Source organism: Trichechus manatus, unplaced genomic scaffold (assembly GCF_000243295.1).
Source record: "Trichechus manatus latirostris isolate Lorelei unplaced genomic scaffold, TriManLat1.0 scaffold00071, whole genome shotgun sequence".
Classification (NCBI taxonomy): Eukaryota; Metazoa; Chordata; class Mammalia; order Sirenia; family Trichechidae; genus Trichechus; species Trichechus manatus.
This window is the reverse complement of record NW_004444007.1, coordinates 4,761,413-4,779,214: the sequence shown is the minus strand read 5'-3', so window position 1 is coordinate 4,779,214 and position 17,802 is coordinate 4,761,413. Positions and strand designations below refer to the sequence as shown.

At 39.1% G+C, this 17,802-nt stretch overlaps 1 protein-coding gene and 1 pseudogene across 1 annotated transcript in view; both read left to right on the top strand.

Moving 5' to 3' along the window:
- The first annotated feature begins 1,278 nt into the window (after positions 1-1,278).
- LOC101361020 (protein NDRG3-like) lies at positions 1,279-7,707 on the top strand (annotated as a pseudogene).
- A 4,324-nt stretch (positions 7,708-12,031) lies between these two features.
- Positions 12,032-17,802, top strand: part of LOC101353664 (sodium/hydrogen exchanger 9B2) — a 29,972-nt gene continuing 24,201 nt past the window's right edge. The window contains exons 1-3 of the mRNA XM_012556625.2: positions 12,032-12,097; positions 13,012-13,198; positions 16,287-16,457. Coding sequence (XP_012412079.1) covers positions 12,032-12,097; positions 13,012-13,198; positions 16,287-16,457 — 424 coding nt within the window. The remainder of the gene's footprint in view (positions 12,098-13,011; positions 13,199-16,286; positions 16,458-17,802) is intronic.

The window sequence follows — 17,802 nt, the reverse complement described above, 5'->3', positions numbered from 1 at the left end:
GCTCAGTGACTCTCCAGCCGAGCGGTGCAGCACGTCCCCTCACGAAGGGGCAGGGTTGGTGTACATGGCTAGGTGGGCGGGAGAGAGAAAGGGAAGGAGAGGAGAGAGAGAAGAAACAGAAAAAAAGACTAAAGCAAACAAACCAAAGTGTCACAGACTATCAAGAAAGGGAGAAGGATGGCGCAGGAGGCTAGCTGGGCAGGAGAAACAAAAGGAAGGAAGGGAACAAGAGAGACACAACAAAAAAAAGCCCCGCCCTCCACAAAATCAACCAACAAACAAACAGTAAAATGGCACTGAAGGTGCTGGCCCGTGGGGGCGGGGTGGACAGGTGACAGTGAGCTGATGTCTCTCCAGCCCAGCCACTGTGGCTGGTTGGAAAGCAACAGAGGCTGCATAGAGGGAAGAAGGGTTGGGGGTGGGGAAGCGTGTATCCCTGGTCACTGGGTGCTCTGTCTCCTATTGAGAGCTCCCTGAAGTTGCCTTTCTGTACTCCCTGACTGCATTCCTTGATGGCTCTAGTCCACAATGGTGAATTCATGCTGCATTAACTGGTAGGGGACCTCCATTCCATAGGTCTCCTCATTCTCTGTTCTCTGTCAGTTTCTTATTCCATTAAGTACTTGATCTGGTTTTTTATTCCTTCATTTGATGCTTTGGGTTCCAGGGTTGATGTTTGTATCTGTTTTACTTAGCTTTTCAGGTCTTTGCTGTAGAGGGACGGCATGGTGTTTCTGCCTATAACACCATGTTGGCCACCTCCTGGTGTTTTCTTTTGTAATGTTAATGAAGTCATGCAAGAGTAGGGACAATTCTAAATCTAATCACTTCTGAGTTATAAAAAGAGCAGAATAGACACAGAGACACAGGGCGGAAAAGACACCAAGGAACTCCAGGGGCTGCCAGTAGGGAAGGACTTCCCCTTAAAGCCATGCCCTGAATTTGAAGTTTTTAGTCTCCAGAACTGTGAGAAAATAAACTTCTGTTCTTTAAAGCCACCCACTTATGATATTTCTGTTATAGCAGCACTAAGTAACTTAGGCACAGGTGTACCAACAATATGATCATTCATTTGGGACTTTCTCTTTCTGTATCGAGAATCTGCTTTGCTCTGTGGTCATTTCATTCTTTGAGAGACTTTGGGTGTCACCAGGATTGTTAACAGCAAGTCTAAGCTTAACCACCCCAACAGAGAGAGAACTCTTTTCCGATGGTTCCAGTGAACACCCCAAAGTGGACTCTCACTTGCCAGGTATAAGTCCTATGCTTATGCCTAAAATGATCAGTGTGACTAGGGGAAGGAGTTCTCTTATCAGCCAGGCCTGGGCCTGGGCCTGTGCTCATCTCTGGATTATTGGGTGGGGCATGAAGGATGGGGAGGTGAGAATGACATTCTCACCTGAACTGCATGGATGACGAATCGGGAAGGATATATTCCAAAAAATAAAATGAGTGTACTGTTTACCAAAAGAAGGGGGAAAGATGCTTGGCAGTCCAAAGGTATGAGTATCTTCTATGGAAGACATAATTATCCCCTCATTTTATGAACTTCTTAGATTGCTATCTTTCCGTCTCCTTCATGTTAGCTGTCACTCCTGCTTCGCCCAGTTTGCCTCTATAATAGCAATATCTTCCTACATTTTAATTTATAGCATCTTATCTTCTGAGGGTTTGGAAACTAGATGAGCAAGGTCATTAGAGTTGTTTTTGAAATAACCGATAATAAGCTTTGAGTGGAGCCTTCAGAGCCTATGAGTAAAGATTCTGTGACATTTCTTAAGGCCCCTCAAATGTCATTTTTGCTTATTTTCTGATTCCTTTGACATATTATTGTAATTTCAAAACCCAAGGATAGGAAACACACCCACCTGCAGATATGGGTTTGGTGGTAGATATTTCTACATGCATCACTGTAGGTGCTGCTTATATGTTCATATAGACAATAGAGCACCCAAGAGCCACAGTCAGGACAACTTCTTAGACATAACCAAACACCTCACAGGATGAAGTTCCTCAACTTAAAGGCAAAGGACCATAGACTCAGGGGACATCTATGTCAGTTGGCACAGCATACTTCATAAAGACAAAGTTCTGCATCTTACTTTGGTGAGTAGCATCTGGGGTCTTAAAAGCTTGCAAGCAGCCATCTAAGGTACAACTACTGGTTTCTTACCGTTTGGAACAAACGAGAGGGAAGAAAACCAAAGACTCAAGGGAGCAATTAGTCCAAAGAACTAACGGACCACATCAACCACAGCCTACACGATGCCAAGACCAGAAGAGCTAGATGGTGCCTGGCTACCACTGTCGACCACTCTTGACTGGGATCACCACAGAGTGGATAGAGTAGGAGATAAATGTGGAACAAATATCAAATTCATCAAACAGACCAGACTTACTGGTGTGACAGAGACTGAAGGAACCCCTAAGACTATGGCGCTAGGATACCCTTCTGAACTGGAACCAAAGCCATTCCTGAAGACCACCTTTCAGCCAAACCATAGGCAGGCCCATAAAATAAATAATAACTCCCAAGAGGAATGTGCTCCTCAGAATAATCAATTATACGAGATCAAAAGGGCAACATCTGCCCAAAAGCAAAGGGAAGAAGGCAGGAAGGGGTAGACGGTCAGGACAAAAGGAATTGAGGAACCTAGAAAGGAAATGGGGAAAGTGCTGACACATTTTGGGGAATGAAACCAATGTCATGGAATACTTTATGTACAAACTATTGAATGGGAAACTAATTTGCTCTGTAAACTTTCACCTAAGGCACAATAAAAATTAAAAAAAAAACAAAAACCCAATGACTATGAACTACTGTAAGTGCCATGAATGTGATTGGTATGATAAAGCTAGTTTTCTTGATTTTCCAAAATTTAAGTGAGTTTCCAAGGTGGAGACAGGTGGTTTCAATGTTCTTTTGGAAATGAAAACATAGCCAAGAATAAGCCAACAGAGCTGGCCAGTTGTAACTTGTCTCGCTGGATTTATTACAATTTTAGCATCTGGTATTTTATTTTACCTTTTCTTTCTGTAATACCTCAGATCTAAAATAAATACTTTGGCATCCATAATGGAGATTAGAGGAGAATAGTGATTTTTTTTTAATACAAAACTATAAATTCCCACAAATAGCATATACCATGCAAAATGGCAAGTTTTATTGTTTATGTTAAAAAGGACCAGAAGAACATTAATAAAATAAGTTCCCAAAGGCTCCATTTTAGTCAGTAGTTTGTCTACTAAAAATAATAGTTTACACATGCTGATTATTTTAAAACATTTTTTATAAGTGGCAGAATTGCTGCTTTCGAGAATTTGATAAAGGAGGTGATTTCAGTGACACTGCTCGAGAGTTTATAAGTAATTCTACTAAGGAGAAAGGTGAAGGAAGGAATGAGAGCGGTGAGTATGACATCTACCTAATCAAGAAGTTGGCCTTGAAAGAAAGAAAAGCTTGATGAAAGAAAATCAATAGGATTAAGTAATAGATTCTTCAAGATTGGGGACATCCTGCCCTGCTTAATAGGAAAAGCAAAAAGATTCTTAAGAAATTCATGATAATCAGGGAGAAGGAATATGAGTGACTAACAATAACCAACACTGTTGAACATGGTGTGTTCAACACTATTATGTGCATAGTTGGAACTATTCTTGTCTCTATATACATAAGGAATTAGTGACACCGAGGCTAAGCAATTTAGTACCTGATGGAACTGGACTTCAGACTCAGGTTTGCCCAACTCCAGAACCAGCAGTCCTCATCAGTTACCATAATGTTACGGGTCACTGCCTTCAAACGGTGAAGGCCAAGGGCGGTGGTTTGGAATATGATATCTTTCATACCTCACTCTCGAACCTCATCTCCCAGGACTCTCAGCCTCTACCACATGCTCCTGCAAAGTTTCCCCTCACACACCTCTGGCTTTCATGCCTCAGTGCCTTCAAGCCAAACGTTCTCTGAGCCCAGTGTTTTCCTATCAAAATGCCTCTTTTTCATTATGAGTCTAAACTTTGGAGTAAGATTTTAAATAAAAAATTTTAAAAAATACACACAGAAACACACACACACACACACAAATATACACACACCATAGATATCATATACACACATATGATATATATACATACATAATACATCATATATATACACAGAAGTGACAAATTATGGATAACACTGCAAAGAGTTCCAGAACACTTAATTTTGCTAATGCAGAACCTGTACATGACCAAATGTCCTTCCAGTAGAACAAGGGGATACTGCGGGATACTGAATGGTTTAAAGTCAGGAAAGGTGTGCTTCAAGGTTGTATCCTTTCACCATACTTATTCAGTCTGTATACTGAGCAAATAATCCAAGAAGCTGGACTATATACAGAAGAACGCAGCATCAGGATTGGAGGAAGACTCATTGACAACCTGCGATAAACAGATAACACAACCTTGCTTGCTGAAAGTGAAGAGGACTTGAAGCACTTACTGATGAAGATCAAGGACTACATACAACCTTCAGTATAGATCGTACCTCAACATAAAGAAAACAAAAATCCTCACAAATGAACCAATAAGCAACATCATGATAAACGGAGAAAAGATTGAAGTTGTCAAGGACTCCGTTTTGCTTGGATTCACAATCAACATCCATGGAAGCAGCAGCCAAGAAATCAAACGATGTATTACATGGACAAATGTGCTGCAAAAGACCTCTTTAAGGTGTTGAAAAGCAAAGATGTCACTTTGAGGACTAAGGTGCACCTAATCCAAGCCAGGATATTTTCAGTTACCTCGTGTGCATGCAAAAGCTGGACAATGAATAAGGAAGACCGAAGAAAAATTGACGCCTTTAAATTATGGTACTGGGCAATCAAACACTTTGAGGGACAGAGTAGCAGGGGTAGAGGTCTGGGGACCATGCTTTCAGGGGACATCTAGGTCAATTTGCATAACAAAGCTTATTAAGAAAATGTTCTGCATCCTACTTTGGTGAGTGGCATCTGGGGTCTTAAAAGCTTGCTAGTGGCCATCTAAGATGCATCAATTGTTCCCAACCACCTGGAGTAAAGGAGAATGAAGAATGCTAAAGACACAAGGAAAGTATTAGTCCAAGAGACAGAAAGGCCACATAAATCAGAGACTTCATCAGCCGGAGACCAGAAGAACTAGATGGTGCCGGGCTACCACCAATGACCGCCCTGACAGGGAACACAACAGAGATTCCTGGATGGAGCAGCAGAAAGGTGGGATGCAGAACTCAAATTCTAGTAAGAAGACCAGACTTAATGGTCTGACTGAGACTGGAGGAACTCTGGAAAGCATGGCCCCTGGATTCTCTATCATCCCAGAACTAAAACAATATCTGAGGTCAACTCTTCAGACAGGGATTGGACTGGACTGTGGGACATAAAGTGATACTCGTGAGGAGTGTGCCTCTTAGCTCAAGTAGATACAAGAGACTAAATGGGTGGCTTCTGTCCGGAGGTGAGATGGGAAGGCAGAGAGGGTTAGGGGCTGGTTGAATGGACATGGGGAATCGGGTGGAAAGGACGAGTGTCCTGTCACAGTATGGGGAGAGCAATTAGAGTCACATAACAATGTATGTATAAATATTTGTATGGGAAAAATAAAAAAATAAGAAAAGTAAAAGTACATGTTTGAAAGACTATTGATTGAACTAAGCTTAAGTAAGTGCAAGAGGGGAGAAAGTTGAATCTAAAGCCAGGGAACATGTATTATGGAAAAAAAGTTCCATAATAGGCATTATGGAAGATCCTATTAAAAGATCCATTAATAAGCAGAAAATTGAGAAATTGTGAAAATTAACAAGATTAAGCAAAAGAACTTTATAATCTGTAAACTACTGCACAGAGGTAAGGTAGTGGTGGTAGACATTATAGCAAAAAATACTGTATAATAACAAAAACTGTACCAAAACATCACACAGTGACCTGAGTATCTGAAACAATATTCAGAATAAAATGTTGACATTTCCTAGACTATACTGTTGTACAAATTTACCTAAGCAATTTTAGACTGGCTAGGGAAGAGAAGAAGTAGTAATAGACATGAAGTGATCATAATTTAACTGAGTTCAGAGAAGCATAACAAATCAGATTGTTCAATTTTGGTGAAAGCACATTTAACTGAAGAGAGAGGACTTAAAAAAAGGTGTAAGTTTGTTATTATCAAATAATGGTGATATCTTAGTAGACATAAATTACAGCTTTGATCAAGAAGGAGAGGCAGTCCAGGATGGAAGAGTGTGCTGGGGACCTATATAATTTCAGATTGGTTTATAAGTCTGGAGAATAAAGGGATCATGTTCAAGAGGTACATAGCCTTGGAGATGGTAAATAACCAGAAAGTGATAGCGGAAATATATGACCAGAGCCTATTAGAAACTACCTTGGGCTGTGCCTTTTGAGCTCTCATTGTGTAGCCTCACCCTGTTCTAGAATGCTGTAGTGGGGGTAACTGGAGAAATAGCCTGTAAAACAGATGGTAGTTGATTAAAGCAGAAAAGTGGCAGCAGCATCAACCATGCAGTGGCCTGACCATTGAATCAGCTCTTTAGCCAGGATCCCTCCTGGGAGCACACTCAACTCCAGATGGATTCTCAGACTAGCAATATAACCACAAGGCCACGAAGGCTATTCTTACAAGCTCCTTGAAGGAGCATGACATAGAAACAACTCATGGTATGGTCCATGTCACTGTAAGAGGCATACTGAAAGGAAACAGACCGGTTATTTTGACATATCATGACATTGGCCTCAGCCACAAACCCTGTTTCAACGAGTTCTTTAAATTTGAGGATATGCAAGAGATCACCCAGTACTTTGCTGTCTATCATGTGGATGACCCAGGCCAAGAGGAAGGTGGAGCCCCTTTCCCAACAGGATACCAGTACCCCACAATGGATGAACTGGCCAAAATGCTGCCTTCTGTTCTTACCCACTTAAGTCTGAAAGGCATCATTGGAATTGGAGTTGGAGCTGGAGCTTACATCCTCAGCAGATTTGCACTCAGTCATCCAGAGCTTGCGGAAGGCCTTGTTCTCATTAATGTTGACCCCTGTGCTAAAGGCTGGACTGACTAGGCAGCTTCTAAACTTTCATGCCTGACAACCAATGTTGTGGACATTACTTTGGCTCATCACTTTGGGCAGGAAGAGTTACATGCCAACATGGACCTAATTCAAACCTACAGACTGCATATTGCCCGAGATATCAACCAGGAAAACCTACAGCTCTTCCTGAGTTCCTGTCATGGACACAGAGACCTAGAGATTGAAAGACCTTCCTGGGTCAAAATGGTAACACAAAAACATTAAAGTCTTCTACGTTATTGGTGGTAGGGAAAGACAGTTCACCTGTAGTGGAGGCTGCGGTTGAATGCAATTCTCCCCTGGATCCTATAAATACAACTTTGCTAAAGATGGCAGACTATGGGGGATTGCCCCAGGGTGTTCAGCCTGGGAAGCTCACCGAGGCCTTCAAGTACTTTTTACAGGGAATGGGCTACATATCATCTGCCAGGATGACCCAACTTGCCTGGTCACGAACCCACTCGACCTTGAGTAGCCTGAGCTCTGGACAAAGTCCCTACAGCCAGACTCTCATCATCAGTCAGTCAGATGGAGCTCACGGTGTCCCTGAGTCCTCTGAGGACCCGGACAAGCAGGAGACCATGGATGTGTCCTGCTAAGCAGATGCCCCTTCCTTGGACCATGCAAATCCATCTGATCACTCCATAATATAACATTTCATCCAGAAAACTGGCATCTACCATCTTTAACTCATGCATGGCCACTGAATTTCTCTCTCTAGTAGCCTGAATTTTTCATTCTTTCTGCCCGCCCGCCCCCTTTTTTGTATGTACCAAGAACTACTTCCATGCCATTGCTGTAACATTCCAACATCCTTAGCAGGTCAAATCTCTATATCTGTCTTCCCTCGCCAGCTTTTTCCTGTGTTCTGATAAGATTCTTTGATCCCAACTCCTTGTGTGTGTGAGCTCGTGTGTCTGTGTTTGTGTGTGCATAGTTCTGTAATTTTAGACATGCTTTCTTGTAGAGCTTCTGCAAAAACAAAAAAGGGACTTTTTTTTTTTTTGCATTTTCAGTGATGTTTTTAGGGGAAATGTGCAGAACAGATTTCTATGTTGTGTAGGCCACTGCGTTCTCTTTTGGTTCCAAATTGGTCAATAAGATTTGCAAAGTGACTTCAGGAGAGATAAATTCTGAGGAATGTGGAAGGTCATAATTACCATTTGGACCTCTGATTGTTTGTGATCAATAAGAAGATGCCTATTACATAGAGAGGTGGGCAAGGTGACCAGTCACCTCTTTCTGTCCAAATGAACTTCAAATATTATTTATTCTATAAATAAAAGGAAGGATATATTCTGCTTGAAGTCTGTGAACAATAAGATTCTGATACAACGTGGAGTTTTTCGCAGGTAGTGAGTGTGGCTTAATTACTGGACTCTCTTAGCATAGAAAGGTGGAAAACAAAATGCCAGGTCTTGCTCTGCAGGAACAAAATGGCTGTTGCTGCATGTTGGATGCCATTAACCACACTAAGCATCCACAAGAAATGCCTCCCATGTCTGTGATGGAGAGAGAACTTTTTCTCTATCCCTCAGTCCCCGAAAAGGCCTAAATATGTAAGTGGTGAGAAAATGGGTGGGGGAGAGGAACAGACATTAACACAATATCATGTTTAATAAATAGAAACTAACTTAAATTTATATTGAACTCATTTCTTAGAAGGATTCTTAATCTCTTGAACTCCCTTTTGTAGTAGGAGAGAAGAGACCAATCTGTGAGGGCAGCCCTGTTGGTGTTTCCAGCCTCCTGACTGCTATATGAAGGGTCACAGCCAGTTAGAGAATATCACTGCGAGGAGGGTGATAGAACCATGGAGAGACCCTCTGCCACACAGCAAGGGCCCAGCTCCTGAGAGCATGAGATGTAAGCTCAGGGTTACACAGGTCTGAAACTTGGGAAGGGGCTTTTCAGATACATTGTTTGCTTTCTGCTGAGATGGGGAATGTCATTCTGCCAGAGTGCAACTTTTTAACAGATTATTAAAGCTGTCTATGTCTCATTGTTAAAAAATATATATATATGGTATTGGAGAAGAATATTGAATATACCATGGTATTAAATATACCATGAAGAATGAACAAATCTGTCTTCGAAGAAGTGCAGCTGAAATCCTCCTTAGAAGGGAGGATGGCGAGACTTCGTCTCACATACTTTGGAAGTGTTACCAGGAGGGACAAGTCTCTGGAGAAGGACATCATGCTTGGTAAAGTAGAGGGTCAGTGAAAAAGAGGTAGACCCTCAGCGAGATGGATTGACACAGTGGCTGCAATGGTGGGCTCGAGCATAACAATCGTGAGGATGCACAGGACTGGGCAGTGTCTTGTTCTGGTGTACATAGGGTCGCTGTGAGTCGGAACCGACTTGGCGGCACCTAACAACAACATCCTATATATGTATATGATATATATGGGAGCTCTGATGATGTAGTGGTTAAGAGCTTGGCTGCTAAACAAAAGGTCGGCAGTTCGAATCCACCAGCCACTCCTTGGAAACACTATGAGGCAGTTCTACTCTGTCCTAGAGGGTTGCTATGAGTCAGAATTAACTCGTCGGCCACAGGTTTGGTATTTTTTAGCTATACACATATGTGATATATGTAATTAATAAAGAAATGAAGCCTTTTTGAGATGTCTCTCTGGTTAACATTTTGTTTTATAGGAAAGAAAAAGGGTGGTGGTAATAGAAATGATATAATTTCCTTTGAAATTTTAAATGCAAGCGTCTCAGCACTTTGTTAAACTGAGAAAATAATTCTTGAGGCAAGGATTTTATCTTATGAATCCTTGTGTCTAGAGCCTAGCATAGTACCTGGCACATATCAGACAGTCAAATGTGTGTTGAATTAGATTTTCCTTTCTCTAACCTAATTTTCTCTTTGGTTCTACCAAAGATTGTAGTTTGCACCTCTGTCATAATACTCATTGCACTGTTGTTTTGGGAATAATTTAGTTACTTGTAAAATAAACTAGTGGTTTAAGCAAGTACTTTAAAGTAACTGTAGTCCAAGACTGATGAAGCAACTCAAGGGTGTCAAGAAACCTCCTGTCTTATTTATCTACTATCTTAGTCTAGGGCTTTTATTCTCATGGTTGAAAGATGGCTGCTGCACCTCCAAGCATTGTATCTCCATTCTAGGCAGGAGAAGGTAGAGTGTTAGAGGGCAAAGGGTAAAAAGTATGATCCTCAGAAGGCTTTGCCTTATGCTTGGGAATGGAAGCCCTCCCCAGTGACTCCCACTTGTATCTCACTAGACAGAACTATGATACATGGGCACCTCTAGCTGCAAATGTGGTTAGGAATTGGAATATTTGGGTTTTCAGCCTCTATAGATGTTGAAGTGGGTATTGATTGAGTCAACCTATAGGTCTACCTTACAGATTTTCTGGTTATTTTGTTTATCTTTCCTGATATATTGTAAAATGAGTAGAAAGAATGTGTCACTATGGCAAGTGACTACCATAGCACTTAGCACAGTGTCTAAGATATTGTAGCTACTCAATATTTTGTCGTTTTAAAAAAATTAATTTAGAAATAAGAACCTGGCAAGAACTAGTGACTGTGGTTTCTCTGAAAGTGATGTAATCTGTCGGTTTGCCTTTGGTGACTCATTCCTCATGTTGGAAAATTACCTGGAGCTTTTTTTTTTAATCTGATGGCAACGGTTTTGGTTGGGTTTATTGCTTGCAATGTTTTGAAGTTATAATTCAGAATATGGGGCGGGAAAGAAAGAAGACCCAGGAGCGGGCCACATCCTTTGGAACCGGGGTTGCTGCACTGAGAGCCTCCTCCATCCAGGGGAAGGTTGATGCTAAGACACACAGAGATCTCTGTGGAACGCTGGGCCCACAGATATTGAAAGGAAGCAAGAACCTTCCCCCAGAACCAAAGGAGAGAGAAAGCCTTCCCCTAGAGCTGATGCCCTGAATTTGGACTTCTAGTCTCCTTAACTGTGAGAAAATAAAGTTCTGTCTGTTAAAGCCAAAAAAGAAAGAAAGAAAGTTACATCACTCTTTTAAATGTCCAAACCAAAAAAAGAAAAACCGTTGCTGTCGAGTCGATTCTGACTCATAGTGACACCATAGGACAGAGTAGAACTGCCCCATAGGGTTTCCAAGGAGCGCCTGGTGGATTTGAACTGCTGACCTTTTGGTTAGCTGACATAGCTCTTAACCACTATGCCACTAGCATTTCCAAAAGTCCAGTGGAATCTAAATACCATAGTAATTGGATATCCTCCATTATCTGTTTGAGCTCTGGTGGTGCAGTGGTTAAATCGCTCAGCTATGAACCAAAAGGTCAGCTGCTTGAACCTACCAGCCACTCCATGGGAAAAAGATTTAGCAGTCTGCTTCTGTAAAGATTTACAGCCTTGGAAACCCTGTGGGACATTTTAGCTCTGTCCTATAGGGTCGCTTGAGTCGGAATCCACTCGATCCATTTAAAAAATTGGGGAACAAGTCCTTCTTTAACAGTTGGGAATTTTACATGTTCCTTTTCCTCCATGAACTTGTATTTCCATTCTACTCCTGTCAGAAATTTTATCCTCTCTTTATGTTTGAAAATCTTGTGTTAATTATTCTCTCAGTAAAATGTTTACAGTAAAAATTTAACTTTGTTCATAAAAAATATATACGGTAGGGGAGAAATCATATAAAAATATGATTAGTCAGCAAGGACTTGTTCAAGAGAGGTGAAAACATAGATAAGAATGAGGATAATATATTGGAATCACAGAAACAATTAGCAGTTGGAAGTTAAAATAGTCTAAAATATTTTAGCTGTTCAGAGTTCTAAGGGAAAAATACATACAAATTATTCATTTAGTTAGAAAGATTTTCAGATTGCTAATTTTTACTGTTTTTCTTTCAAGATAGATCTTGTTCCTCTTCCCTCTGTCATCTTTTTTTTAAATTATAAATCATGACAGATGAAGATAAAACAATTGAACGTGCAGATTCCGAACCTTCCACAGAGGTGAGTCACACAGCCTCATAAATCTCATTAAGTGATGAACATCCCAGCTGGTTCTTTAAGGAAGGGATTGTCTTCAGTCTATTATTGAATTGTGTTCTCTTAATTCCCTACCACTCCACTAACAATTCTCCCATTCTTTATCCCCAGGCTTATACAGGCCAGGTCAGGTGTGACCAGTAGTTTCCCAGCTAAAGCCATTAGCAACTGGCCCTTACATGAGACTGGAAAAATGAGGGCCTGTGAAAATCTTTCTGTTCCCAAACTAAACCCTAGAATAATTTTGGATTCTTCCCTTTCTCTTCTATTTCTTAAATTCAAGTAGATGAATGAATGTGAATTGATTTTTTTTTTTTTTTTAACCACAGATAGTTATCTTTTCCTGAACAACTTTGGTATATTTGCTGTCTGTTGCCCTGTATCTTATCTTAAATATACTGATCGTTAAAACCCAACCCCGAACAAAACCGGAAAAACCCACTGCGGTGGAGTTGATTCCAACTCTTAGTGACCCTATAGGACAGAGTAGAGCTGCCCCATAGGGTTTCCCAGTCTGTAATCCTTAGTTAGGGAAGCAGACTGCCACATCTTTCTCCCAGGAAGCAGCTAGTGGGTTTAAACTGCTGACCTTTTGGTTAGCAGCCCAGTGCTTTAACCCCTGCCCCACCAGGGCTCCTATTTTAAACCCAGCATAATGAAATTTGATGCGAGTCAAGCATTTACACCACAAATAGTGACTCAATGCTAAATATAACTTAGTTCTTGTTCTAAGCATCAGACGATTAGCTAGTAATAAAGCTATGCATTTTCCTGTAAAGTGTTAGCCTTGATTCTAGTAATGGAAATATGATTTGTGATATGATGACTCAGAACCTATAAAAATGTATAGCAAATAAATACAATTTTAAGGACATATTTTGCTCCTTTAGAAACAGGAGGAGCCTGTTATGAACCTCAGGAGTGCAGATGGAAGTGAACCAACAGAAGAAAGTAACCTACTAAGCAGCAGTGAAAAAAGGCCGCAAGAAACACCAACTGAATCAAGTCATGTGCAGAGACTGAGACAAAGATTTGCTCGCCGTCCACGTGGATCACTGGTTAGCAAAATAAAATTTGGTATGTAAGCAATCAGGGTGAATTAAGAACATGAGAGTAAAAGATGAAGTTGTTATAATAAGAGATCCCAAAATAATAAAATTTAAAAGAGAAAAAGTAGTTTACTTCTCTCTCACGTGACAAGTACTAGGTGAACAGTTCACACTGCTAGGTGGCTTTGTTCCACGTGGTCATTCAGGGACTCATGCTGTCAAGGCTCCACCATCTTCAACATGGGGCTTCCAAGATCTCTGCAGTCGCCACCATTCCAGCCATTAGCAAGGGGAAAAGAGCAGAAATTACGGTGTTTTCCTTTTCCTCATCTGAGTAAGCATTTCAAAGAATTACATCAGGGTTCCAATAAGAAAAATGTTTGTGAAATCATTTGTAAACAGACAAGCACTACATAAATGTTGGTTGTTATTACTGTTAAGTAATACAACTAATATTTGAGCAAGCACATCTCAATTTATACTCTAAATGGAACCTTTCATTTTATAAGCAAGGATCCTGGTTTGCAATTCAGCTCAGTGCAATAGAGGTGTCATGACTAAAACATTTCTGGGATTTTTTTGGGAATTTATCTCAGCAGTATTTTGGATATTGTTAGGGTTGGAGTTGGTCTTTGGAAGCATCCAAAGGTTATTCTGATATCGATTTGATGAATAAAATGTTGTTCATACTCAGTAATGCCATTTTTTTTGTTGTTCAAAAAGAAGTATGTATATGTATGTATGTGTTGAGGGATGTGTAGTATAGTAAAGAAGAAGAGTTGTAAAATTTAAAGACAACTTCAAAATTATTTTGAGGAATGACAGCATCATTGGAGTAAATATGTGATCTCCCAAGATAAATATATTGAAGAATGTAATGCATTTAATCTAGAAGTTATGATTACTGCAAAATCAAACTCACTTCTTTACAGTTATACTTGAGTTATGAAAGACATTTTTATTTATTTATTGTACTGTAGATGAAGGTTTACAGAGCAAATTAATTTAATTTAAACAATTAAATATGTGTATTGTTTTGGGACATTGGTTGCCAACCCCACGACATGTCAACACTCTCCCTTCTCAACCTTGGATTCCCTGTTATCACCTTTCCTGTCCCCTCCTGCCTTCTAGTCCTTGCCCCTAGGCTGGTGTGCCCATTTAGTCTCGTTTTGTTTTATGGGCCTGTCTAACCTTTGGCTGAAGGGTGAACCTCAGGAGTGACTTCAGTACTGAGTTAAAAGGGTGTCCGTGGGCCATACTCTCGGGGTTTCTCCAGTCTCTGTCAGACTAGTGATGAAAGACAGTTTTACCATTCTCATCTGGACTATGGGAAAGCCAAGTATGATACGATATATTTTGGGTTCTAGATGTGTTTTCAGTGAAATTAGGTAAGGTTCTAAAAGCATGGGGACAAAAATCTAAAGTTTATTTGGAACAAAATAAACTGATATACGGGTTCCAAAATATACACTAGCTAATAAGGCAACAGGTAATTTATTACCTTTTCTGTCCTTTTTATTATTTAACCGTTACCGTTCAAATTATACCATGTTTTTAGTTAAAACAATTACAATAAAATAGATACAGATTGACATAAGGAAAAGATGAAAATGAATGATATGATTTGGAGACTCAGATATTTATAAAAATTCTATAATCATTGACCATAGGGCTGCCTGAAAAATGAGGCTGGGTGTATATAAATACCTCTTCACTTGTTTTCCTGTCCTTCTGTTTCTCAGACTTACAGCACTGCTCTTGTCCTATACTCCCCTCCCTGGGCCCCTTCAGTATACACTTAGTATTCTGCTTATGAACTAATCTAACATGTGAAAATATGATTTTCCAAAATTATAAATGAGAAGTTAATTATTAACTGAATTAAAAACAATTTAGAGTAACCTTATAAGTATGCATTTTCTGTGTATTTAGACTTACACAGTGCTTCACACTTTACAAAGAGCTCTTCACAACTTACCTTTAGCAAGCCCTATACATGTATATGGAGCCCTGGTGACGCAGTGGCTAAGAGCTATGGCTGCTAAACAAAAGGTCGGCAGTTCAAATCCGCCAGCCTCTCCTTGGAAAACCTAAGGGGCACTTCTACTCTGTCCTATAGGGTTGTTACGAGTTGCAATCAACTTGACAGCAACTGTGGGGGTTTTTTTGGTATGCATGTATATAAGTATGTAATTTATGGAAAATTAATTTATAGGTAAAAGTAGAGGAACAAATCATTTTTGCCTCTGGGATGTGGGCTATAACTTTTTTTCCTTCTACTTTTCTACTTTTTTTATGGTTTTTATTTTTTTATAATATCAGAAATGTTTTCATAAATTTTGTTTTCTGATAACAACATAATCCTCTATTATTTTATATATTTGATGTGCTGCCAAGATATCTTTTCTATTATTAAAATGTGTCATATAAACATACATATATATGTAAATCTTAGAGTTAGTGAACAGCATTATTAAGACCATTTTGGCTGAAGAGCACTAAACTAGGCATTGGAAGAAAACAAGAAAAATTGAAGCCAGTTCATGCGTGTAAAGAATTTATAGTCTAATTAGAATGTCAAAATATATAGTTGAGAATAACAGGAAATATAGGTGTTATTCTAAGACTTGAAGGCAAACATCTAAATTCAGCAAATTAAAATTCGTTATAGTCAATCATGTATACGAGACTAATGGGCACACCGGCCCAAAATCAAAGGTGAGAAGGCAGGAAGGGGCAGGAAAACTGGGTGAATGGAAACAGGTAACCTGGGGTTGAGAAGGGGACATATCATGGGGTTGGCAGCCAATGTCACAAAACAATTTGCATACTATCTGTTTAACGAGAAACTAATTTGCTCTGTAAACTTTCGCCTAAAAAAAAGAATAAAATGCAATATAGTAGGATCCATATCATGAGATTGAAAGAATTATTTCTTGAAAGAAAGAAGAATGTTTTAATATACCATTTTCTAAATATTAGTAGTTTCTTTAGCTACTAATGTGTTCATTACTTACTACTCAATATTTATTTCAGAAAACAATTTGTAAATGATATTAAACGCTGCATATGACAATTTATTGATAGAAACTATTTTCCCTGGTTTATTTCAGCTACCAAGGATTTTCTTCTGTGGGCTGTAGTTTGGTCAGTTATGATCGGTACAGTTCTTCCTGGAGTAAACCCATCTGGAATCATAATCCTATTGTTTTTTGCCTTTCTTGGAGATACACTGTTCTGGCTCATTAAGTTAACTACATTGCCTCCACTGCCTGGTTTCCTTGGTAAGTGCTAACCACTTCCTGTTTTCTTCAGAGTAAATCATATTTTTTAAATAGTAGTTTGGAAAGTTTGGGGGGAATAAAAGTGAATTTGGTGTGCTAGAGCCAATTTGTACCAGCTCTCAAAAGCCAATTTTCAGTTTTGAGGAATTTTGTGAGCCAGTTGTTAAACATGTCTATTTTAAAATATTAGATTATATAAGCTTAAAATTAAATAACTTATATTAAAGAGCAGTAAAAACTCAAAATTCATCACTTCCTAATGATTTTACTACATTTTTCCCTTATCCATGCTCTTAAGATTATTTGTGTCCATTGTATCTTTATGGCGGAAATAGTATATGATGGTGTGCAGCTCTGCATCTTCCCAGCTCCACATTCAGTGACGTCATGTTGGTAGCTTAAAATCGGCCATGTTGGACCACAGTCAGAAAATTCTGCAAATTAGGGATTGATACATTGTTTTGTTGATTGTTTTGTCAATTGTCTAGACGTAAAATTTTATGGAGAAAACGTTAATAATTCGGATTAAACTTAAAAATATGTCTTACCTGTAGCCTTTGCCTTGTGAATAGCATGAAAAAAAATTGTGGATATTTTCTTCCAGGATTCAAAAACTAATTTCTGATTTGTCAAAGAAGTCACTCACATCATTGACAAATGAGTGAAGTTCTGACATAAATCTTGTTCCATTTTCATCTTATCCAGTCACATAACCAAAAATACCAACTAACATTCATGGTGAAACTATACTTGTTCATCAGTGATGAGTGATTTCTTTGCTGAACCAGACAGTAATCAAGCATTATTTGTAATCTGATTTTGTGAAGTCATGGTTGAACTGCAACCATAGTTGGTTATGAATCCAGTTCAGCAAAGATTAGTGAGAGCATCCTGTGAGAATCAGTCGGCTATATGGAATTTACAGTGAAGAGTATTGTATATTTGGGAATTGTGTGCTGCACAATGCATCTTTAATATTATTAAAATGTATAATAAATCATATCTTTTATATTGTTAAAATGTATAATAAACTTATATACAATATAAAGGTGCATACGTTTTTGGAGAGCTGGTTGTTAAGCATTTAATAGCACACCTCTGGGTATATTTAAAATCTAATATCATCGTCTTAAAAAATTAGACAAAAATGTTCTTCCAGAGGCAGTGAGAATGCCTACCCAGGACATGCATGCAAATTATTCTTAAGACTAGCTATTATGCCTTTAATATTTCTTTTTAAAATTCCATTAATTACAAAATTTCAATTTTCCACTTTCAATTTACCGCAAAAGGTATTTTTGTGTTTGTTTCTAACAGATTTACTAATCACAGAGTTTTATTCAAA